A 26,194-nucleotide genomic window follows, 5' to 3' on the forward strand; every position below is an offset into this window, starting at 1 on the left:
CCCATGAACACTGGCTGAGTAACAAAAATATGAACACCACACAAGGGTTAATTGTTGAGCTTATTGGGGTTATGATGGTAGGTTGTCTACCTCCATCCTATCCCTAGCACTCTCTGACATGCCAATCATGAGTATGTTCTCCTCCACTCTATGGTCTTCTTCTGTTCCTTCTGTCTAACCTTTGCTCAATATCTCCAGTATCCCTCCTCTGCACATGTCCAAATCATCTCAGCCTTGCCTCTCTAACTTTGTCTCCAAACTGCTCAACCTGAGCTGTCCCTCTGATGGACTTGTTTCTAATCTTGTCCGTTCTAGTCACTCTCAACTAAAGTCTAAGCATCTTCAGCCTCACCACCTGTCTTCTTGTCAGGGTCACTGTCTCCAAACCAAACATCATAGCAGGTCTCACACCCCTCTTGTAAACATTCCCTTTCATTCTTGCTGCTATCACAATTCACCCCTGACACTCATCTCCACCGGCTTCATGGTGCCTACACTGTCTTCTTTATCTCTCGTGTGCACTGTCCATTGCTTTGAATAGCCGATCCCAGGTATTTAAACTCATCCAACTTCACTATCTCGATTCCTTGCGTCTTTACCTTTCTACCAGCCTACCAGGTTTCAACGTAACTTTATTCTTTCATGAGTTATTTACAAGTTTCTGACCACTTATAAAATGTGTTCAATGTGCTGCCCATTGTGTTGGATTGTCAATGCAACCCTCTTCTCCCACTGATAGCAACACCGCAGGAGAAATGCCAGCACAGGCATCCAGTATCCGTAGTTTCAGGTGCTGCACATCTCGTATCTTCACACCATAGACAATCGCCTTCAGATGACCCCAAAGATAAAAGTCTAAGGGGGTCAGATCAGGAGACCTTGGGGGCCATCCAACTGGCCCACGACGAACAATCCACTTTCCAGGAAACTGTTCATCTAGGAATGCTCGGACCTGGCACCCATAATGTGGTGGTGCACCATCTTGCTGGAAAAACTCAGGAAACGTGCCAGCTTCAGTGCATAAAGAGGGAAACACATCATCATGTAGCAATTTCAAATATCCAGTGGCCTTGAGGTTTCCATTGATGAAGAATGGACCCACTATTGTTGTACCCTATATACCACACCAAACCACTCTCCAGTGACGTGCAGCGAGTGCTACGCTGTGGGTTCTTGCTGAATGAAGCTAGGACAGCCACTGATGTTTCTTCATTAGTGACAGTTTTCTTGCGTCCACATTTTGGCAAATCCAACACTGAACCAGTTTCACGAAACTTAGCAAGCAGTTTGCTAACTGTGGTGGTCTCGTCGGGTGTCTTGCATTGAAATCTGCTGCAATGACCCGGTTATTGCATTCACCAGATATCAACACAATTTTGATCCGCTCCTCACGTGTTAACCTCTTCGACATGTCAATGGCTGTGAACAAAGAGAAACTTGTAAATAACTCATGAAAGAATAAAGTTACGTTGAAACCAAGCACACCATTGTTTTTCTTGTGACATTACCAATAAGTTTGATGTGTCACATGGCCCTCTTCCTATTGAAAAAACAAAAGTTGTATCCAAGATGGCCGACTTCTAAATGGCCACCATGGTCACCACCCATCTTGAGGAGTTTGCCCCCTCACATATACTAATGTGCCACAAACAGGACTTTAATATCACCAAACATTCCCATGTTATTACGGTGTATCCATATAAATGGCCCACCCTGTACTTCTCCAGGCTTTCTTGCACCTGCTCCCTACTCTCACTACAGATCATAGTCTCATCTGTGAACATCACAGTCCACAGAAACTCCTGCCTGATCTCATCGGTCAACCTGTCCATCACCACTGCAAACAAGGTGCTCAGGGATGATCCCTGATGTAATCCTACCTCCATCTGTTACTCCAATAGCACCTTTCCTCACAGTCTTGCTACCCTCATGTATGTTCTAAAAACCATGTCTTCACTCACTAGTATATTTGCATCTCTAACCTTATTCACTTAATCTACTGCACATCCTTTCCAGCTCGATTTCTGCCTCTAGCCAACTAGTACAAGTCCTTTTCAAGACTTTCTTGGCTTGGTTTTTTCTCAATCTTTCCAGAATGTCTGGAATGTGAACAATTTCTAAAATACTTTACTGATAAAATTCTATCTCTCAAATCCTCACTCCCCCCAGTGGTGAGCCTTGCTTTCACTGGAGAATGTGCTTCTACTTTTCATCAGTTTGAGCCAGTGTCACTCTGTACACTTAAGCAAATTGTCAAGCAACTGAAAATTACTAGTTCTGCATATGAACCTCTTCCGTCTCGCATTGTGAAGGACGGCTTTGATGTAATTGGGCCCAGTATTCTATTTTTAATGAACTCATCATTGTCTTCTGGCTATGTTCCCTCTGTTTTTAAACATGCTATAGTGCAACCTGCTCTCAAAAAAAGGTGTCTTGACCATTGTGATTTTGTTAATTATAGGCCGATATCCAAACTTCCATTCCTCTCCAAAATCCTAGAGAACATAGTTCTCTCGCAACTCCAGGCTTACCTGGATGCGCATGACATCTGTGATAAATTTCAGTCTGGTTTTAAACCACGCCACAGCACCGAAACAGCTTTGCTGAGAGTCCTTAATGATCTTCTCTTAATTACTGATTCAGGGCATTCTGTTGTATTAGTCTTATTGGATTTGTCCTCAGCTTTTGATATGGTTGACCATAATATCTTATTAACGAGGTTAGAACGCACTGTGGGCATTCGGTGTGAAGCCCTTAACTGGTTCAAATCATACCTTTTGAACAGGTCTTTCTCCGTTACCTTGGGTACTTATTCTTCCTCAACTGCATCCTTATGCTGTGGTGTGCCCCAAGGCTCTGTACTTGGCCCAGTGTTATTCTCATTATATATGCTCCCCCTAGGCTTAATCTTTCTCGAGTGCATGAGAGAAGTCAGAGAATGGCTTTCAGGCAATTCCCTTATCCTGAATGATAAGAAAACGGAAATTGTGGTGTTTGGCAACCATATCCCTTGGGGCCTATTAGCTGATACCTTTGGTTCCTTTGCCACTTCTTTCTCTGACTCAGTTAGTGACCTAGGTGTCCTGCTGGATAGCTCTTTCAAATTTAACAAACAAGTGTCCTCAGTAATCAAATCTAGCTTTTACCAACTGCGCCTTATTGCTAAGGCTAAGCACTATGTTCCTCATAAAGATCTTGAAAGGCTCATTCATGCTTTTGTGACTTCTAGATTGGATTACTGTAATTCTCTCTCCTTTGGTCTTCACTCCGCTCTCCTTCACAGACTCCAGCTTGTCCAAAATGCGGCGGCTCGCCTCCTGACTGGCACTAGAAAGCATCACCCCTGTTGTTATTGATTTGCATTGGCTACCCATAAAATATTGCATTGAATTTAAAATATTGTTGCTCACCTTTAAAATTATAAATAATTTAGCCCCTCGTTATCTTGTCGATCTTCTTAGTCTATATGTCCCTGGGCGAGCCCTCAGGTCTTCAGCCCAATTACTCTTGACTCAGCTTAGATCTAGACTTAAATCTAGGGGTGACCGTGCTTTTGCCCTGGTTGCACCTAATCTGTGGAATAACCTTCATCGCTATCTGTGCGTCAGACTCCATTTTATCTTTTAAATCCCGTTTAAAAACTCACTTATTCAACATAGCTTTTCCATCTAGTTAGTGTACTTATTTTATATTTGGTTTAATTTTTATTTATGTACTTTACCTTTTAGCTTTATCTGTTCTTAGTAACTTTGTTCTTATATTCCCTTTTATTGCTGTATAATTAGTGCCCTCAACCTGATGACATATGTGGTACTTTGTAAATAGTCTTTTATTTAATCATGTCTTAATTTACCTGTTTTTATTGTAAAGCACTTTGGTGTACCGCTGGTTTTTTAAACGTGCTATACAAATAAAGTTGTATTGTATTGTATTGTATTGTATCTTTCCATAATACACAAAATCAGTCTTTTTCTTTGTTTTTTTTTTAGCCAACTCCTACAACAGGATCAAGAGTTGGCATCTTAGGCTCCTGCAGGTACTTATGAAGATCCAATATTATAATGTTATTTTGACACCTAACAACCACCAAAAAAATACAAATCACAAAGTTTCTATAGCTTGGACAAGTACTAGCTGCTATAATGAACGTACATTAGGGTTCCCATTGTTCTTCTAAAATAAGCAAAACCTTCACTAAAATTGATCAAAGCTGAATTAACCTTGTTTTTTTTTTATTTAGAAATACATTTATTTGGAATAATTTGCTATACTGAAAGAAACAGGTAACAAAAAAGAAGAAGAAAAAGAAAAGTCAGCATTACATAACTTTTCCAGTCTTTTACTACTACTGTCCCTACTTTTCATTTAACATCACTTTCTTTTTAACTGGGCTGTACATATTATATTAAATCAATTTATTAATCAATTAATCACCTTTCGGTGATTAACTTCTTGAAACAACTATGTCTGGAAAAAGTACTATATATTAATATATTATCTAAATAATAGCCTTTTTCAATTGTTTTATTTATCTATTAAAACATAAAATTATTATAACATGCAGTAACTGATGCACATGTAAAAATCATGTGAAAATACAGTCACCGTGTGGACACGATCAGCTCAGAGGCATTAAATGGAAATATCATGTTCTACTGACTAGGATTCAGATAGAAAATCACTTTAATCTGCTTAGCAGTGTATGTATAAATTCATGGGAAAATACAGCTTACGTAACAAATCCTCTGAGTGATTGTGATAAAAAAATCTGAGTATGTCTCAGCATTTGTCTTTGACTTCTTTTTAATCCACATCAAACGCATTTCATTCAGTCATAATAAATCTGCAGTCCTTAAGAGAAAACACAAAAAGATTAAAAACATTTTCAAGACAAAGTAAATCAAAGCAGGCCAGAAACACACGTACAATCCACAACATCATATTGCAGTACTGCATGATAACTTAATTACACACGATTAATTTTTTTATTTCACAAAGTGACACTAAAATAGAAAATAAACCCTCCATTTAACAAGGAAGAAAGGCATCTCCATTTTCAGGTGACAGCTTGCAATATACATACATTCAAAGTGGATGTGTGCGTCTGAGTTTATATAAGCAGCAAAGTCAAAAAGAGGAATTATAACAAAAGTCCAACACTGAAAGGGAAAACATGTTTACCCCATGAACAAATGTGTTACTTTACCACATAATATATGTACAATTCAATTTTTTTTTAAAGTTTTATTTTAATGTTTTTACTTACATGGTCACAAGAGTCTTCAAAGTGTGAACCAGAAAAATAATGGTGCATGTATTTTAGAAAATAGTATACTTAGCTTTGTAATTCAACTGTAACACATACATTTAGAGGCACAAACTTAAACTACAAATAAACTTCATGTAGAAATGTATTATGAATGCAGTTCTTGACTTTGATGCTAGTACAGGTAAGCTGCACTTCCTCCTTTGGACTTATCCTCAGACCTCCGTCTCTTTGTTGGCTTTTCCATTGAACTTTTGCACAAAGCTTCATCGCTGGTTGCCTGCAGGCTGTCAAAAGTGCCCTGCCTCGCCCCCTCCTGCAGGTTTTCATCATGCATTCTGTGCATCCTCCACAGATCCACAAACCGGTCCACACAGCTGAACCTGGCCTCTGTGGTGCAGGCATACATGCCAACCGGCACAGCCAGCACCATTGCGCACACAATAACTATAATGTGGATTAACCTTTCTTTCTGCTCCATCTCACTAATGTCACTTCCTGTTACAAACACAATGCACTGACCTTCCCTTGGTGGGTGGTTCTTCAGGGTCACACACACCTCGTATTTGGTGACAGGAAGCAGATTACTGACCGAGTAACTGTTGATGCCCGGGCCAATGTAGATCATTTCCTTCTTTGGTGAATCATATTTGCCAAAGTGGATGGTGAACCAAGTTTCTGCAGGATTTTCAGTTGCTGCGTGCCACTCTAAGGTAATTCCATAAACTGTCTGTTTGGCTATGTGTATTTCAATGTAGGCATTCTCCTCAGATGACAGCATAGGGACAGGCGGGAGGAGAGGAAGGGAGGAATCAGAAGAGGCGATGTTAACTGTAATGTTGACAGAGGAGTTGCCAATGAAATTGTTGGCCGTGCAGGTGTAGAGTCCTCGGTCTGCCAGATGAAGAGAGGGGATCAGGAGCTGGGAAGAGAAGGTCTCCTCATCGATGTTTGTCTGTGATGCTGCAAGGTGAAAACAGCATCAGAGCAAATCACAGGATTTTTTTCATCTGGTAATGACATGCTCAGGTATTCTGATATTATGCAGTAAGTATTGTCTCTTTCAAAACACTGCAGCCTGGGAGTTCACTATATATACTTCGCTAAGTGCTCCAACAGCAGGTTCACAACAATTTAATGGATGGTAGTGATTAAAAAAAAATCTTACCAACAAATCCTCTTATAATCTTCAGACTGTACATCCACTGAATGGTCGGCTCTGGCCTGCCCTTCACTAAGCATGTTAGGGTTGCATTTGCTCCCAGAGGTAAAGTGATGTTGGTTTCTGGGGCAGAGGTCACTGGCCTCATGCATGATTTTAACTGAATCTCGTGGAAAAACTTGTGAGCTTTGAGAGCTGGACCTGAACACATCAGATAAGAGTTCATCAGGATGATGGGAGGGCTGACTGCCCTGGTGAACTCCACAAAGCCTTTGAGGCGGCAGTCACACAACCAGGGATTATCATGCAGCCCCAAAACCACATTTGACACCATCCCTTCTTTTGCCCAGGCTTTCTCAGCTATTTGAAAAAGGGGCCAATTAATGAAGACTTCTTTTGCTATGACACTAAGCTGATTGAAGGATAAATCTAAGTAGGTCAGTGCAGGTAAATATCTCAGAGCATGTTCGGGTAGCACATCCAGGTGATTGTGTTTTAGGTCCAAAATCTTGAGTTTTGGTGTATCCTGAAATGCTGTCCATGGTACTGAAGTCAGCTTGTTCCCTTGTAGCCTTAGCTCAGTCAAGTTAGCGAGCCTCTCTAGGCTTTTCATGTTCATCAGAGCGATCTCATTAAAATTTAGCCAGAGGAACTCCAAGGCAGGCACTTTTGAGAAGGATCCTCGAGGTAACTCAGTCAGATGGGATTTTTCAATTCGGATTTTAATGAAATCATGTGGGATGTCCACTGGGATTTCTCCCATGGAGGTTTCCATACATAGTAAAGACCTAAAATGACAGACAAGAAAATTTGTGCTATACAAAGATAATGGTGTAGTACACTTAGCTTAAACGCAAATTTTGGATAGTGTTTATTTGGGCATTTCACACTAGTCATGCTATAAGTAATGTTTATTGTAGCACGTAACTTATTCAAAAGAGGACAGACTCATAGCAAATATACAACCGAGCTTTACAATGTAGCATATTTTTAGTGGCCACTTACCTTCCTAAGATATCATCTGTGCAGGAGCAACCGAACAAACAAGTTGACGATCCAAAAGAGATGAACTGGAATACCAAAGTGATATGCAATGTGACATAAAAGGCGTCCATGATCCTAGACACGCATATGAAATAGGCCTGTCAGGGCAGGACATGCTCATGGGCTGCGTGAAAGAAAGCCCATTACCTTAATCTCCCTTGACGTAACCCTTAAGAGGCCAAATGACATGTGAGACACAGGTGTATTTATAGCAATGGTCCACTTTTTCTAAACACAATGTTAGATCTTTTCAAAAGGACATAAAGAGTTAACATTCACAAGTGTTTTTCAGTCGAGAGCTATGAGTTCGGCTTGATAGTAGTTCTTGTCTCAGATATGACCCCAAAATGCTTCGCATCAGATTAATTTAATTTATTTGTTCCCCACTAAAGCAGCAGCATTGACATGACAGGAGGCCCATCTGTGTTAAGTGGGCCGGAGCCCGTCAGGCTTAGCAACACTGAGAGGGAGGGCTGCACAGAGACAGAGACAGATGTCTGGAGAGGACTGACCTCAATAATCTAAACACTGTTTGTCTCTCAGGTTGATAAAGGCCAAATCAGCATATACCAAAGCGAGTGCGAAAACAAACATCTACACTATAGCTCTGCAGTTTCACATCCTTTAATACCCACGCTTTTTATACATGCGCATTATAATTTAACAGATAAACAGATTAGCCACATGTTCAGCATTTCAGGAAATGTCTTTTACATAAGGCATATCATAATCGTCGTTTATTGCTACAGTTTGCTTGAATGCTGAGTTAATCATACAGAGACTGTACTAGTAGGTAATTTAGATGCTGGAGCACCCATAATCAAAATGATAAAGACTGATCCAATGGAAAATATGAATATTAGTCCAAATTTATGCCATTATATGTATCAACTGTAGTGATTCATATATTAATGCTACAAAAACTGCCTTGGATTTGCCTACAGCTGTATTAATTGATTGTATTTACTTAGTTTAAGCATGTTTTGTAGCAGTTTATAGATACAGGGGATACGTGTGGGTGTTTTTAAGGAAAGTAAAGATGTAGGAAAAAAGTAAGCATAAATCAATATAAAAATATTTATTTTTATACAGTACATTCATACATACACATATATTTTAGGTTACAAATATTTACACATTACAAAATGTACTGTATTTCAGGTTTTTCACCCAACAGTAAACCTGGCACATTCACATCATACTGACATATAAAACAGGCTAAATAAACTATTGTTTCCCTAAATACGTGTAGAATAAAGATTTTCACACAAAGCATAAGTTACATCTTAGGAAAAAACAAAGAAAAGTGAATGTATTGGGTTTAAGAGAGTTTAGGGCATCGAGAGAGTTTTCTCTTATTCTTAAAAGTGCACGATGAATTAAAAAAAGTTATTTCTACACCACTTGTAAATTTACAACTGCGTTACTGTGTATATTTTCCCTTTTTGTTGTTTCCCACCAAATGAATGGTAGCTTTTACTCCCACAAGGCTGTAATTTATTTGAATAGATCCAGTCCTAAAAGAGCTACAAGTGTCCTCTGGATACCCCTTTAAAAAGAGGATCATTTGAATCTTTCTAACAGTGGAGCACGGCGGTGCAAAGTGCATCCTTTGGGAACTGAGGCATATGTTTGGTTTTAACAGAAGTACTCATTAGGTAGCCCTTCAGTCCTGGCTGTGGCCTCTGAGTCAACACTAGATCTCGCTGAGAGCAGCCTGTTGGATTCGTCAGGATTTAGCCTCGTTAGATACTCGCCTTCCATCCCCTTAGCTTTGGTCCCAGGGCCGAGGGTCTCAAACGTGACGTACGAGTCCTGTATTTCTTTGGATTGCTTCCCCAGCAGCTTTTGGCAACGTTTCTTTATTGCCCCACAGCACACAATCAGTGTAAGAGGAACAGCAATCACGCATGCCACCGTTATCACCACCACATTAATGAGCTTCTGAGTGCCACTGGCACTGGCTGCTTCATCGGTTGAGAAGATTACACACTGCTCCTTTTTTGGGATCAGGCCTTTGACGCAAACACAGGCAATGTACTTTGTCTTTGGCACAAGGCCGTCAATTGTGATTCTGTTTCTTCCAGAGCCCACATTGATTCGACGCATGTCTCTCTCACCAAATATAGCATATAGGACGCTAAACTCGGTGGTATTTGTGGCTGTAGGGGCTCGCCAGTTCAGAGAGACAGTATGGTCAGTGTCACCAATCACCTTTACAGAACGCACTATCCTTTTCTCAGGAGCTTGCTGTAACGATGAGGCATTGGCCGATAGGTTACTTAAAGCATCCTGTTGCACGTCCAGTGGCTTCTGTGCATCCGAACCTTTGCCTCGTCCCTGAGAAACACCATCAGAGATGCTGTAGCTCTCAATCTCATACTTCCCAGTCACCCCCTTGCCATTAAGAGGTTCAATGATGGGCTGTGCAGCTGTAGATGTAGGTGGAGGAACGTATCTGGCAATAAGCTTTTCCTGGTATGCCGCTCTGCCAATGCCACCATTTTTCTTCCCCCTTGATCTCTTAGAAGTACCACCACCGCCACCTCCTGCTTCTTCTGACCGAAAGGAATCTGTGATCACCAAGGAGATGACAGCGTCTGCCGTGCCCACAAAGTTGGTCGCCTTGCAAACATATTTCCCAGAATCCCGGTAAGAGACAGCAGGCACGCTCAGAATCGACCAAATGATGCCTTCCTTTGAGATCTCTTGCTGAACTGAAAAAACAAAAAGGTAGAGATCCACAGAGATAAGCAGATTGATAAAAAAAGAATAACTTTAATGTAATTGACACGTGTGCAGAAATAAATCAAATCTAAGCACATCTGGAACAAATGCAACAAAACTCACTGGTGCCGTTCATTTTCTTGCCATCAGCACGGCTCCAGAACAGCTCTGGGATGGGGACTCCAACTGTGCCGCAACGCAGCAGCACGTTGTTGCCCAGTGAGCTCCGAACACGAGCCACAGCCGTATGCACTCGAGGGCCTTGGCACCTCTGCAGCTCTGCTTCAGTGAAAAGAACCCCTGATAGGCTCTCAGGATCAGCGCATCTTAGTCGAGTGTCAATGAGAGCCACGGAGGACGAGGGGGACTTCTGAAACTGAACCAGATCATAGAGTCGACAGTCACACAGCCACGGGTTATCATGAAGACCTGCAGAGGAATGTATGGAAAGACTTTATTAGTGAAAACAATAAATTAAGTTGTTTTACCCAACACTGAGTCATTTTAAGACCAGACCATTACCTGGGATTGAGTATAAATAAACATAATTAGCCTAACAAGTTGACACACTGCACACACAGTATATTTAGACTAATCCCTAACTGAGCTTTAAAGAAGTAGCTCTCATACAAGGCAGATTACAAAGAAATCTTAATACATTAACATTCAATCCTCACCAAGTATTAGTTTAGAAGAATCAGCGTCCTGGGGTGGCTTCACACTTAGCCACATTGTGAGAATTTCACCAGGAACGGTTGTGAGACTGTTGCTAGACAAGTCCAGGTAGGTTATGTTCTGTATATACATGATGGCTTCTGCAGGCATGCTGGAGATCTTGTTGTTGTGTAAGTCGAGGAGCCTCAGGTTTGGCATGTCTGTCAGAGACTCCCAGGGGAAGGAGGTAAGGGAGTTGCCATCCAGCCTGAGCTCATTAAGGTTGTAAAGACCCCGGAAACTGTCAGGAGTCAGGGAGTTCAGGGAATTGAAAGACATCCAGAGAAACTCCAGACTGTTGAGGTAGTGGAAGGTGCTGCTAGAAATCCGTGTGATTGCCGTCTTCTCAACGCGGAGCTTTGCCGTGTCAGTTGGGAAATTTTGAGGAACCACAGTGATTTCCGGATCATTGCAAAGAACACTCCTGCAAGAAAATAACAATAAAAAAATATGACTACCTCTACAGAACATGTAGCAGTAACAATATTAAAGATACTTTTAAATTCAAGATGAAAGCATATTTTATACGTTAGTTTTAAATAAAAAAATAAGTTTAAAAAGTTCAGTTTATTAAAGAAAAAACGTAGCAGACTATTTTTGAGTTATACGCAAATGGGATTAAGGAACAAATCCAAGTTAATTCCAGCACACGGAGTCACTGAATATAGCAAAGCTATATTCTCACTTTTATGGCAAAGCATAATAATACAATTGTGCTCTGAATTCAATTCACAGAGCTTACCTCGCTTTTGATCCGTCGCTTAGTTTGTGAAAGAAGCAGCTGCACTGGGCAGGACACGGACTGCTCATCAGAGGAAGAAAAACTAAAGCCAAACAAAAAGCTGCAGGAAAATGTCGACTCATTTTGCAAGCTACTGAACACTATGCAACTAAACTACAGTTACAAAGCATGCGCCGCTACTCGGTCTAACGGGACGCGGGATGCATCGTGGTGTTTTGCACGCTCACAGATCCACTCTGCTCCGACTGGTCTGAATCCTGAGATAAAAAGGATAGGCAGGGATTAGAGAAGGACTTGGGTTATTTTCATTCACACGATTAGGCTATTGCTTCCTGGAAGCTGATAGGTTACCGCGTTTTTACTTTCATTCTTAGACATACTTTCCAAGCAATGATTGGATGGACAGTTATGTCACAACTACCTGCAATTATAGGACATAAAGAAGTAGCAGGTGGACGAACTACAATCGCTAAATCTACCATACCTGAGTGAGCATTTGCTTCTTTTTTTTTCTTCGAGTAAAAGGGGAAATATCTGAACACATTTAAAACGTTATTCTTATCTTATCATTTTTATCCGTCTCTAGGCTTTCTGCTCCACGTAAATTGACCAAGTTTCACCAAAAACAAACAAACTGAATAAATTCTGATATGAAACACAAGACGATAAAAACTCCTCTCGATTAGGTTTAAATGTCCTCAAACCGTCGTTTTTGTTAGAAACTTCATTTACAGACTGTAGTTAAATAGTAGCAGTGAGCGACCACTAGATGGCAGTGGGAAGTCACTGAGTGTAAACAATTGTTAAACACTTACACTGCTTGTCTCCGTCCAGGTAATCAGTGGGTTTGAATACAATTTTAAAACAGTTTTTCTTATGGAGAGAATTTCTAATCTCTGCAAGACTGCATGAATCTACTTCCCCCCAAAAAGAACATTAATAAAAACTTGGATTTCATCATGCTTTGTGATTTTTTTTCTGTGCTATTAACACATGTACATTCATACATCATCATATGCAGGCTATCTGAGTATGACATACTTTGTGGATGACAGATGTATTGTCACAGTCTGAGGGGTTTTTTTTCACAGGTAAAGAGGTTTAAAGACATGGCTGCTCGGCAGGGTTTTCAAATCCTTTAATCCAGTCATCTCTCAGTCTCTTGATAATACAACTTTGTTCCATTTCTTTCAAGAGGGCTGTCCCAGACAGGAAAACCTCCAACCCCGCATCTGTCCCTATAACATTTCCCCATATGACCCCACATCTTGAATTGGGGTGTAAGGCGCATCTTTTAATAATGCCTTTATAGCAATTAAGATTTATTTACAAGAATAAATGATCTATCAACGGGAAAGTGTTATAATAATGAAAGAAACTGATGCAAAATGACATTTTTCATTTTTAATTACCAAAAATATACATTTTAAATAAATACAATTATTAATTTAAAAAATATTAAGTCAAAATAGAAGCAATTCTCTACATTATGAAAAAAAAAAACATGTATCGCTTTCACAGGACTCTATGCATAGATTTTTTTTGAAAACAAAAGAATTAAGAAGGCAAGTAGCAGCAAGGGGCTGACAGTCAAACACGGCAGCCTGCACACTAAAGAAATAATAAGACTTCTAAAACAATATCCTTTGGACAGGGAAGGAAAGATATTTGCCAAAATGCACAGTTCATGAAATCCTGTCCTTGACCAGTTCATGAACTCCTCTGTCTACCAAGCAATACAAAGTATTCTACAGTCAAATTTGGGGCCATCTGTCCGACAGCTGAAGCTTGGCTGAAATTGGGTCATGCAGTAGGACAATGATCCCAAGCACACGAGCAAATCTACAACAGAATGAGTGAAAAAGAAAAGAATCAAGATGCTGCAATAGCCCAGTCAAAGTGAAATGCTGTGTTAGGACCTCAAGAAAGCTGTGAAGAAATTAATGTCTGCAGGCCTCAGTGAGCTGAAGCATTGTTTTGAAGAGGGGTGGGATAAAATTCCTCCACAATAACATGAGAGATTCATAAAATCACACAGAAAACTATTACTATTATTGTTTATAACGGTGGTTCTACAAGCTCTTGCTCACTGGGTGTTCTTAGTTTTTCACAGGAGTCCTGTGAAAACTTTTCTTTTCACATGCCTGAAAGTACAATACCTAAAGTAGGTGCTGTATGTAAACACAGTATATTGGCGCCTGTATGTGCACTGGGGTGGGGGCATTTCCATCTGAGCTGTTTATGAGAAAAAGGTAGAAAAAGACCAGTGTCTAGAAAATGGGAGTTATCCCATTTAACTGCTTCTAGTTTTAAATTAGGAAATATATTTTTAAAAATGCTTTCAGTTCCTGGTCATTTGTTCAAATGGAGTTTCAACAATAAAGCCTTTGTTTCATTGCAAAACCAACAGATTATGCTGCAGTAATTAACTATTTGTCAACGGATCAATGTTTAGCCTTTGTAGGGAGTTGTAGCCTTGTGTTTTATGCCACAGTTTCATTTGTGTGTGGCTAAACACGACGAATTCTCTCTGACTGAGATGATGTTAATTAAACAGTTAAATTAAAGAAAGCTACAGTCCTGATCTCTGGCATTATGTTAAGTCTGGCAGTGCAGGTCATAGTGCAGCTGTTGGACTAAAACTTATTCAACCTCAAAACGCTCTTTAGTTACTTCAATGCTCATATTTTAATCCTATTTTCTTCACACTCAGCCCCAGCAGATTAACAGATTGTGCTATTAAATATTTTGAAATTGAGAAACTGGCATTGCTTTATGTTCCTGAATGGCATCACACTGCTCCACCAGTTTCTAACAAACACCTCGCTAGGCCTTTTGTTGGGATTGAGGGCACCACACAAATATTCTGCGATGTGATTCAGATGCTCCAACTTGTCAATTTATCTGTGAAATATTGGCATTTTTACCGCCCCAAATGTTCCAGAGCAGCAGATGCCAGCAGATGACAAGTACACATGTCATAGCTTTTTTGTGTGTGTGGATTGAACACAGAGCTTACAGAAAAGACAATATGGACAGTTTAGAAAAGGGTATTATAAGTCCATTGGGACAATTCATTACTTCATAGTTAATGAGGTTGTGGTAATCTGTGGCAAGCTTAGTGGTGCAATCAGACTCTACCCAAATGTTACATTTTAAAAGGTTTAAGCAGCCACAATAGCCAAAGGTAACTTAGGACAGCTGTGACATGGGATGACAACATGCCATGTCACAGATCCTCAAATCCTCGCAAACTGCCTTCTTGAACATGACAGCAAGTACGTAACAGCAAGTATCCAAATGGCCTCCACACTCACCAGATCTCAATACAATCACAGACCTTTGGGATGTGGTGGAACAGGATGTAATCCCACACGTGCAACCAATAAATCTGCAACAACTATGATGCTATCTTGTCAATATGGACCACAATCTCTTAGGATTTTTTCCAGTACCGTGCTGAATCTATGCCAAAAGGAAATAAAACAGTTCTGAAGGTAAAAGAGGTCTACTTCCTGAAAGTGATGTGTAGGCTGGTCTGGAAAACATTTCGTTCTTACAGCAGAAAGAAAAGAGATAGCCTGATGTAGTCATGAAAGTGAGTACTGGCTCTTGACATTAAGTAACTTACGGTTGTTCCCAAAGTTGCCTGAAAAGCCTCCAATTAATCCAAAACTCAACAGTGACTCCCTGTTAAACCCAGAATTGAATTTAAGATCCTTCTTCTCAGATACAAGGTCTTGAACACCTCCCTTGTTATCGTAACAGAGCACTTGTGATTTTTGAAAAGAGCTAAAAGTAGAATTGGAGGAAAGCCTTCAGCTTTTAGGCTCCTGTGGAGCCAGCTCCCAGTTTTAACTCAGGAGAAAGACACCTTCTCTACTAGTTTTTTGGAAACCTGGAATGTAAAGGTCTCTTTTTCTAAAGCACTTTGGGTCAACGTCTGTAATTTGAATATGCTATTTACTATAAATAAAATAGACAGGACGGTCAACACAAAAAGTGCATGTTCGAGGTATATTTTTTTTTCATTTGCAAAAATTTCATAGATCCGCCCACCTCTATTCTCCATTCCCCATGTGTTTATACACCATTATTACATTAGTCTGTGCTTCATCTTGTCTTCTTATGCCCACCCCAATCGGTGGGGTGAGCCCTAAAGTGCATTTAAGAGTTGTAACTGTCCAGACTGCCGGTCAAAGTCTGCTTAAGAGTCCAACACTCTTTTAAGTTAAAAGACAACATTTCCCATGTTTCCTTTCTCTTATCGCTTACAAAGCTGTAGGTTGGTTTCGCCACAGAATGTTCGGCAATAAACTTTCAGAGCCTTTAGATGACAGAATTGCGCAGAATACTCGCAAAGTGTTTGCAACCACTCACTTGCAGAATGTGTGCAGGAAGTCTGCTTGTTAGGACATTCTTCGGGGGATTGTAAAGAGGGCTTTGCTAAGATTAGCGCATTCGTGCTTTTTCACGTGAAAGCACCTTTATAAGGCCTTATTGTGGCACAGACTGTGGGTGGCTACGCTGCAGGAAAACGACTCGTCTTCTTTGCAAAGTCTAATTTGTGTGCTTCATCATGGCAACATATACGTTACCGGAGGGATTCACAGAGTTTGACATGTTTACATTCGGTTCAGCACTCCTTGTTGGCGGTAAGTGAAGCGCGCTGTATGGTTATACAAGAAGGAAGGACCCAGATAACCATGAATAAATTTGGAAGAGCTGTATTTTTAGCGGGATTCCTTGTTTTTGTTTGTTGGGGGGGGGGGGGGGGGGGGGGGGGGGGGGGTAATGCTTGGAGATGAGTTAGATGAGTTAGATGTTACCAAAACTACTTAAATTGCATTTTGTTTGTTTGCACACTTTGTGGGCCAAAAAACCAATAAGATCGGCCATGCAGACAAATACAGCTAGAGGTTAAATGTGAAACCAAATAATAGAAACGTAATTTATTCTTTGTTTTCACTTTTAGGGATGCTGGGATTCTTCCTCAATGCCATCAGCATCCTTTCTTTCCTCAGGGTGAGGGAGATGCGCAATCCCAGCAACTTCCTGGTGTTCAACCTTGCTGTAGCTGACCTCAGTTTGAATATTAATGGACTCACTGCAGCCTATGCAAGCTATCTCAGGTAACAAACAGGGCATGCTCTGTTAGAAATGTATTTTCTGGCCTTCTACAGTCACTTTATATCTGAATCTTTCAGCAGAAGTTTTCATATTAAGCTGTCCAGCACAAGCTGACTAAGTCTCGGGGTTTCATAATAAAATCCACAATCTACTTTGTTCACATTTGGCAAGAAAATATGTTGAAAGTGACCAAACAGCCCAAAGTTTATAAAACTTAATGTGCACTGATGTTGTGAGACATTTCCAGCTTGACCTATTAAGAAAGCTGATTTTTCCTTAAAATTATTATGTAAAGTGTTACGCAAGACAGTTGTTTTTGTACAAACTACAGTGGGGGTTTTTAATTAATACATTTATTTAAGTAAAATCAACTTGGTTTTTGCATTTCTCTTCTCATTTTTTGCTTATTGTAAAAATGTCCACGTGTTTAATTGGAATCCAGTTATCAAGCTAACCACTTTTTCAAATTTTAGACTCAATTGTTTAAGTTTAAGTGGGATCATTTGTAAGTACACCTTCATGAACCCAGCAGCCCACTGCACTCGTAGTGTCACAGCTATCATAAAATGAAGTTAAACTTTATTTAGTTTGTGCAGTTGAACATAATGAAACACAAAAACAACAACTTATTATGATACAGATGTGTATACTGACCCATCATATGATATTTCATATGCTTGTTGTCTGCTGCTTTTAATATGTGGCAAAGCATCCATCCATTCACAATTCAAAGACTTCTCCTTCTAGAGAATCGATCCTATTTTAGTGACACGTGCATACAACGATAACCTATTGATGCTTCACCCAAATTCTGCTCAAGGTCAGAGACACATTTGGTGTTACATTGGGACTTTTCCCTTTTCACAACATAAGCTTTATGGATTTTATTTACAGTTTGAATTTAGTGTGCACAAAATGATAAAGAAAACTGCATGAAATACCAAATGAGGTGATAGCTTGACTTTTTGCTTTGCCTCACATGTGCCCTACATGGTGATAATGACGTTATTGTTCATAATTATGGAGGGAGTGATCCTACTGGTTGACTCCCAGTTAGGGCCTTTCTGTCACCACTGTCTTAACATCAGTGATATGGTCACATATATTTATGCCGTTTACTGAATGGCGATGGTTACTGCTGACCATGTAGTCATAACACTCCTCAACTTAAACACTTTTATTTTGTGTTGATCTACATTAATATGTCCTGTATATGACTATTTGTGAAACTTTTTGACTTCTTTCAATTTAAATTCTCATTAGAGAACTCAATGACGAAAAAACTTTTTGTGCTTCACAAATTACAACAACCTATGAATTATGATGGGTTGTGATCAGAATAGCCTCCACATCAATGAGTTTCTGGTTATTTTATTTTATTTTATTGAGCTGTATACCTTTATACCTAAGCACTTTGTTTTTATATATAAGTTTGTGTAACTTTAGGTGCATTTTTCTGCAAGTTGTAGTATGACACATGTTTCTTTGTCTTCTTCAGATACTGGCCATTTGGTCAAGATGGTTGTGCCTATCATGGTTTCCAGGGGATGATATCCATACTGGCATCCATCAGTTTCTTAGCTGCAATCGCTTGGGACAGATATCACCAGTACTGCACCAGTGAGTAAAGGCACTACAAATAGGTGTTCAAAATGTTAGTTAATGCAGTTTTATACACAATTGAAATGAGATATTCAGAGAAAGTCAGTCTTAAAAAAAACTGAAACATGCATATTTTATCTGCCCCTGGGAAATGGTATAACTTTTTATTTATTCATTTTTTGTTTCATGTTGGGCAGGGGATAAGCCGCTTTATAAGCCGCTTTGTAAACCATGTGGAGCAACTCTTAAACGTTTACATTTTATATTTCTTCATGTTTTTGTCAACTGAATCGACTTTATATTTTGTCGGCGATAACCTTGTGATATTTAGTCAACTTAAAATAAAAGCATTTCGATTCCCAAAATAAGACTAAAACTAAGTTGTGCTCACGTCAAAAGTTTGTGACTAAAACTAAATCAGATTTTTCTGTTAAAAAATGAACACTGTGTAGGACAGAAGCTTTTCTGGACCACATCTATCACGATCAGCAGCATCATCTGGATTCTCTCCATCTTCTGGTCTGCTGTTCCTCTACTGGGATGGGGCGTCTATGACTTTGAGCCCATGAGGACGTGCTGCACGCTGGACTACACCAAAGGGGACAGGTAAATGGGTAAATATTAAAAGATAATCTTACCATGAACAATAGTTTTCTGTTTTCATACCTGCCAGTTCACATGGAAAACGGGTACATAGACTTTTACAGCTGTTGTTGTTGTTCATGGTTATTTTTCTAACAGGGACTACATCACCTACATGCTAAGTCTGGTGGTGCTCTACCTGATGCTCCCAGCTTTTAACATGTACTCGTGTTATGATTTGATCTACAAGCATTTCAAGAAGATCCATCACCACCGGGTAATACATGCTGCAGTCTTACTAAAAATCATTGTGTATTAGCACATCCAATTGTGCCTTCAAAATATTTTGTTTTGTTAAGTATTGGACAGTCGTACAAAAGAGTCTGATCACTGGCTGTGTAGAAGAAAGCAGCTTAAATGTTATTCTGCTCTAATCAAAGGGGCTCTAATCAAACCACGAGTTTAAGAAGATTAATTTTACGCATAATGAAACACAACCTTTAAACCTGCTGGTGAGTGCTTTTCTTTTTCTTCTTTATTTTATTTAATCTTTAACAGGCTTATTATTTCTCCATTCTTCTATTTGCATGCCACTCTTTATTGTAGTTTTTTCATGCTGAGCATAGAAGTGAGACCGGTTGCAATATTAGGGCCATTGTAGGTAAAAATAGTCATTATTATTATTAAAGCACTCAGGTACAAAAGGATAATAAACTCAGGCAAAAAAGTAATTTCCAAGAATAAGGTTATGAATAAAATAAAATAAAAACAGGGCAATTTACAGAGGAAAAGTCAAGAAAAACATTCTCTGAAAAAATATTCTGTATTTATTTATTTTTTCTGTTAATTTCCAAAATTGTATTATTTTGCTTAAAGTCCACAGACAATGAACTGAAGCAAAGTTGTAAAGAAGAAAATCCTCCAAAAATGTGAGATAATGATTCATTTGTATAGAAAATGAAAATTATGGCTTGATAAAGGCACGGCACTTATCTTAGACAGCAGTCTAAGCAAATAAGCCCAGATTTCCCTCACCCTAGCCACTTCCTCCTGCCCATCTAGGGGTATTAAGCCCAGAAAACCTCACCTAGGAGGTGTCCGGGAGGCATCCTAGTCTGCCCAAACCACCTCAACCGGCTCCCTTTGATGTGGAGGTGCTGCGGCTCTATTCCAAATCCCTGTTGAATGATCAAGCTCCTCACCAACCCTGAGAGAAAGCTCAGATGGCAGCCCTGGCATTGTCCAACACTAATCAGAATTAAGTCCGACTTACACTTGGTCAGCATTCTGGTGGAGTGCTGGAGAGGGTTTCACCAAGGGACTCTAAGAAGGCTGGGCCCTCTGAACTGTCATTTGGCATATAGGCACAAACAACGGTCTGGATCTAATCTAAACCCCAAAACACAGGCAGCAAAAAACAGGGATACAAGTATAAAAAACAACATTAAGCCTGACCATAGCTTCTCACCGAAACTCCAGAATGGAACAGAGTCAAACCCCTCAGTGAGAAGGAAACTGGTTCCATACCCCAAGTTGTACGTTGAGTGAGTCAGACTATATCTATATCAGCTTGGACTCGTCCCTCATAAGTGAGGTGATATTGAATCTACCACAAACCAGTTTTGGAAGCCAGGGATCAGAGTACCAGGACCTCTGCTCTGACTGCCAGTCAATCCACTAAGCACTGAACACCTCCTGTGGGCCCCTCCTGTGGGTGGTCAACAGGAGGATGGACCTATGTTGCTTTTTCAAGCTGACACCAGCTGGGCCCCATTGTCTTAAGGCCTGGCCATCAGACAATTGTCCTCGAGACTGTACCCCAGGCCTGGCTCCAGGGTAAGACCCCTGGAAGTGCATCTCTACTTCATCTCTTGTTTCAGCAACTACACACAAGCTTGATAAGATCATTATCACTATCATTATTAGACTAATTGTGACACACTCTTTCTGTTTTTGAAGCCTTGTTGTATGTAACACAATGGATTTTATTTTACAGTTTAACACCAGTTTGCCTGTGAGGGTACTGCTGATGTGCTGGGGCCCATATGTCATCATGTGTGTCTATGCCTGCTTTGACAATGTGAAGCTCATCTCTCCAAAGCTAAGAATGGTATGTATTTATTTTGTTTTTTGCAACCTAACACTATGTGAAAATGAAACAGTTAAACACCTCTTTCTTCTTCTTATTGTTGACTTTTAGTTTAACAGTTTCTTAGTTGCAGTTTCAGTCATCATTCTTGTGACTTATTCCACAAGCAAGACAATGAAAGGAGTCAATCATTTTAATGTCACACTTGCCATAGTATGTGAGACAACTTAAACCTTTGCTTTTTTGTGTGCCTTTTCCCTTGTAGATGCTTCCAGTTATTGCAAAGACAAATCCTATATTTAACGCTCTCCTCTACTCATTTGGAAATGAGTTCTACCGAGGGGGAGTTTGGAATTTCCTCACTGGACAGAAGATTGTTGAACCAGATATTAAGAAGTCAAAGTAAAAGAAAACCCAGTAAAATCGGGCAAAAATCCAAGATCATCAACTGCTTTCATGATAGGTTCCTCATTCAAACGTAGTAGGATGTTTTGAAATAAACATTGCCAGGTCAGAGATGTACAGTTGTGTTATTTTCATATTTCATATTTGTACAGTACATGACATTACAGGACGGTCTGTTTGCTTGGAGCCACCATACCTCATGTTGGACTTAGCTCAATCAACAAAAAAACATGCTGCAGGTAATCTGACCATTTTAAATGTTCATGCATTCTTTCTTTCAGCAGCTTGACTTTAACCTGCACTGCTCAAGCATCCACATGAATCCAGTGACAATAAACACAGATGTTGCTCCTCTTCTGCTGTTTGCGCTTTCTATTTTAATCCGATTAATGGAGATGCTTGTAAGCAAGAAGCCTAATTGCTGTAAGCAGAAATGTGCCTTTTATCACATGTCAGTGTCAAATCTAAAGTATTTTAATAAGCAGATTATTTAATAGTGGTTTTGTTTTGTAGACAGCTAAATAATACAGCCCCTCTGTACAGTGAGGAAATATTTACTGTGTTAAGCCCGTTGCGCAATTAAGCTCCTTCTTAGGCGACGTGGACTTAATCTCATTTCAGGTACTTGTCTAAATTAGGAAATGCATACACTAAACTACACAGAGTTTGGTAGCGTTTTGTCTTCATTTCATATTAACTTACACTGAGCTAAATTTGATGACATATTCAGTTATATTTAAACATATTTAACAATTTTGTTTTTACTTTTCAGTGCGCCGAATAGTTCTAAAACAAATGCTGTAGTTTTTTTAGTAAATAGGCAAACGTTTGCATTTTCTGTCTGCATGCACATGAATAGATGCTTCAGAGCAGGAACACAGTTACCCTTAAGCTATATTGGCTTAGCAATTTCATAATACCAGCAATGAAATGTCTTTGTGGGTTGAGTTACTAAGCCACGTATATTCCAAAGATCACCACAGAAGGGGCACATACTGTAGAGCAGGGCTGTCAAACATAAGGCCTGGGGGCCAGATTTGGCTCATGGAGGACTCTATTCCGGCCCACTTGATGACTTTGGAAAATGTGAAGGAGGGCATAGATTTTGGATTTTTAACTGTTTTACAGTTTTTCCTACTAATAAGGAACCTCCTTTACTGTCATTCATACTACATCAAAGTAATTAAGTAATAGATAAACAATAACAAAACACAAAAAAACGGTTTTATCGCAATCTACTAAAGAAATTTATGTTAAGCTTTAGAGTAAATTTAGATTTAGCTTTTTCTGTCATTTTAGACATGCTCACAGATGTCAGCATTTCTTTATTGTGTAGAAAAACTTGAGTTGTACTGCTGAAATTGCACTTCTTTTTCTTGGATTAAATTGGATTAAATGTCTATATAAACTTCTTTACACTGACAAATAGAGGGGTTTCCCTGCTTCGGCCCACTTCAATTCAATTCAATTTTATTTATATAACGCCAAATCACAACAAAAGTCGCCTCAAGGTGCTTCAGATCAAAGTGGGCTATATGTGGCCCACGATGTAAAAAGAGTTTGCCATTTCTGCTGTAGAAGAAACAACTCCAGCTCTGATGCTAAATGTATCCACAGCAGAAATAATCCACTGTGAGACGATCCTTGTCACACTAACCTCCGAGGTGTGACGTTGTTGCCCGCAGGCTGGTCGTAAGGGGATTAAATTCTCTCACCATCAATGGCAGCCTTCTTTAAGGGAGAAGGACTCAGCCTAATGAGCAACAGTGAAGCAGTCCTGAAATTAGACTGTTGGCTGCTTAAATTAGAATGATGAACCCCTGCATTTAAATGTTGAATTGCATGAAGTCATAGCCCTGATCATTTTTACCCCAGTAAGGCATCTCTTAAAGTTGCTATTTGAACGCTTTTGTTTTTAATAGTGCAGACAGACAGAAGACTCGAGTCAACTCAGAACTAATGTACAGTATGAACAGTGACAATACCTGCAAATTAAATGATATTCCCATTTGCTTCAGCTGCACTTTCAGTAGCATGCCTAACCAAAATAAAAGGCTGAACATTGTGCTAAGTTAGCAATGTCTTTGTGAGTTTGTATTTTTTTCTGTATCTTTTCTTGAATGTAAAAATGTGACAAGTGGGGATAAAAGTAAGTTGAAAAGCTTGAGCAGGGGGAAAAAAAATGCATCGCCTAATCAGAAGCTGCCTCGGGAATGCTGTTATGCAGCCTGCTCATTAGCATCGGATTTCCTTCCAGTATATGAGCAAGCTCTGCTCATTAGGAGGAGTTAAATATTTGGCACAATCATGTCCTTCCTCCAACGTCTCCTGCTGCGATCAGGACTTTTCTTGAGAAAGATTAAAGAACTAAAAGATCAGCATCAAGTTCTTAGAAACAGTTGGCTGATTGTGTGTGTGTGTGGTCTAGTGATCTAATTTGGTCAGAGCTGTAGATAGACACTGTGGTAATAGCAGAAAGTTCACAGGAAGAAAGTAGAACCTGTCACAGACAGATAAAGCCTGACTGAGCCTTCCCCCAAAACAAATAAGCGATTACATCCCTTTTCATCCAATAGAAACGTTAAGATTTGGGATCCACCCACCAGGCAAGCTGAAGGTTAACAGAAAATAGAGGTGTGCTAAATTTATTACTCTTCACAGACAATGTTAGAAAACAGAATGATGCCTGTCCTTATTTGGCAGCTTTCTCTAATATAAGGATGAGGATAATAATAACTTCAATTTAAAAAAATAAATAAATAAATAAATACATCCCTAGAAAATAAAAGTCCAAGATGTTTAAAGAAGAGCCTTAAAAATCTACTGTGTGCCATTTATATTTGGCTGGAAAAATAAATTAGGTCACTAAAATACAGAGGATATCACTGCTTTAACATTATCTTCAGTTCTAAAAAACACTTATTGACCTACCACGTCAACACCAATCAATTGTAGGCTTGTTTAATGAAAAAGCGTCATAACTTCCAGTGTTGTAATCACTTGTGAAGATTGTTCTTTTGCATGCTTCAAAAGAACCTCAGTTTGTTACATGCCCTCCCCTACTCTTCTATCCTAGTTTAAATTGGCACAATAGTGTTTAATTCCGAAACAGCAAGCCGATATAATGGAAGTGTATCATTCCAAAAGCATTTATTTGTGCAGCTGAATTAAATTGGTGAAAACATTTTGAAGAATTTTGGTCGAAGAACACTCGCTTTGCTAAACGGCCCTAAAATATCTAAAAACAGGAAAAGTGAGTGATGCAAAAATCATCTTTGAAGTTTAGCCACAAGGGGCGGCTGAGTGAAAACACTATTTGTAAAACCTCCAGAGACACTATATGGACCTAGCTGGTGAAGTCCTGCATGTTTACAGCATTAATACTGAGCATGTGTTTACTCATGTAAGAGACAAAGGTGAAAGCTGCCTATCAAAGAAGAAAGCCAAAGGGCAACTAAACCCTCCATTAAATATTACACACTACAGTCCAGAGGTCAGATCATATCAGTGGAAGGAAGCACGTTAGATGGTAAAACCCAAGCTCTGATGCTTGGCTTAGTGTTACATAATACTATCTGTTCATAATAGTTTCTCGGTCACAAGTGTTATCATAAATTTTGATGCCATTAGACCACGAACTGTGTCAAAGATGTGACATATCTGAAGTGGATTTTTCATGCAATGATTTTTAAAGAATTAGATCACGCCTGTGTCACTAGGCATCTAGAAAACCTTGCCCCTAGTCTCATCCATTAAGCCTCTCTGTTGTACTGTCTTCACGTCAGAGGCCGAGTCATCATCCATAATTCAGCTCTGAGGATTAGGCTGAAACTCTTGACTCTGCCAAGTTATGCATGAATGATGTATAAGGCAATAATATTATACATTTTTTTAAGTGTTTATGTAATATGTATGTTTATCTCTCTCTCTCTCTCTCTCTCTGTGTGTGTGTGTGTGTGTGTGTGTGTGTGTGTGTGTGTGTGTGTGTGTGTGTGTGTGTGTGTGTGTGTGTGTGTGTGTGTGTGTGTACCTACACATATACATATATGTATATAAATCACTTAGGCACCGTCACTTACATAAAGCACATGCTGCTTAATCTTTATATCTTTTTTTTTATCTTTTTATCTTCAATATTTAATATTTAATCAAACTCATGTGCATACATATATATTCATACACTTTCCTGTGCAAAACTCCTGAGCCACCTCTCCCATCTCCTTATTCCGTGTTTCCAAGGGATAGAGCAGAATTATTTTTAAAGGAATGACCAAGAACTATTTGAGCCTAATTATTATTCTTATTATTACTACTATTGTTGTTGTTGTATTAGCAAATTTTAATTTAATAAATTTAAATGTTATTCTTTTTTTTTACCCAGATTGCTGTACTTCAATTAATATTAGTTTTCTAGTACCAACGAAGAGGTGCCAGTCTTGTAGTCTGTCCTTGAGCATGCGCTACCCTGTGATTTTAATCATTTGTAGGTCGTTATCGCCCTCTACTGACAAACAGAAAGAAGTCTTGTTAAAATGCATATATTAGAATCACACACTGACAGAAAGTAAGAATAACAACTATAAAAAAAATATTTTGCAGTTTCTTTTGTAGCGTCATACAACGAACAACAGACTTAAATAGCAATAGTACTGCGCAAGACAAATATTTGAAAGAAACCGAAACTAAAGCACTTAATTGAAATTCTTTTAATGGGTCCTTTGGGTAGTAATA

The 26,194-nt window shown here is 39.3% G+C and overlaps 3 protein-coding genes across 3 annotated transcripts; 1 reads left to right on the plus strand and 2 right to left on the minus strand.

Annotated features, from left to right (window-relative positions):
• Positions 1 to 4,283: 4,283 nt before the first annotated feature.
• LOC101475376 (leucine-rich repeat, immunoglobulin-like domain and transmembrane domain-containing protein 2) lies at positions 4,284 to 7,621 on the minus strand. The gene is made up of 3 exons (XM_004561214.3): positions 7,434 to 7,621; positions 6,435 to 7,216; positions 4,284 to 6,229 (listed from the first exon to the last, which is right to left on the minus strand). The coding sequence occupies exons 1-3, from the start codon at positions 7,541 to 7,543 to the stop codon at positions 5,442 to 5,444; spliced, it is 1,680 nt and encodes a 559-aa protein (XP_004561271.1). The 5' UTR covers positions 7,544 to 7,621; the 3' UTR covers positions 4,284 to 5,441.
• A 914-nt stretch (positions 7,622 to 8,535) lies between these two features.
• Positions 8,536 to 11,909, minus strand: lrit1b (leucine-rich repeat, immunoglobulin-like and transmembrane domains 1b). The gene is made up of 4 exons (XM_004561213.5): positions 11,656 to 11,909; positions 10,877 to 11,337; positions 10,323 to 10,628; positions 8,536 to 10,189 (listed from the first exon to the last, which is right to left on the minus strand). The coding sequence occupies exons 1-4, from the start codon at positions 11,775 to 11,777 to the stop codon at positions 9,111 to 9,113; spliced, it is 1,968 nt and encodes a 655-aa protein (XP_004561270.1). The 5' UTR covers positions 11,778 to 11,909; the 3' UTR covers positions 8,536 to 9,110.
• A 4,074-nt stretch (positions 11,910 to 15,983) lies between these two features.
• Positions 15,984 to 21,817, plus strand: rgrb (retinal G protein coupled receptor b). Its single transcript, XM_004561212.5, has 7 exons — positions 15,984 to 16,310; positions 16,631 to 16,787; positions 18,284 to 18,405; positions 18,840 to 18,993; positions 19,129 to 19,246; positions 20,966 to 21,079; positions 21,324 to 21,817. The coding sequence occupies exons 1-7, from the start codon at positions 16,235 to 16,237 to the stop codon at positions 21,462 to 21,464; spliced, it is 882 nt and encodes a 293-aa protein (XP_004561269.2). The 5' UTR covers positions 15,984 to 16,234; the 3' UTR covers positions 21,465 to 21,817.
• The last annotated feature ends 4,377 nt before the right edge of the window (positions 21,818 to 26,194 follow it).

The sequence above is a fragment of the Maylandia zebra genome, linkage group LG8 (assembly GCF_041146795.1).
Source record: "Maylandia zebra isolate NMK-2024a linkage group LG8, Mzebra_GT3a, whole genome shotgun sequence".
NCBI lineage: Eukaryota > Metazoa > Chordata > Actinopteri > Cichliformes > Cichlidae > Maylandia > Maylandia zebra.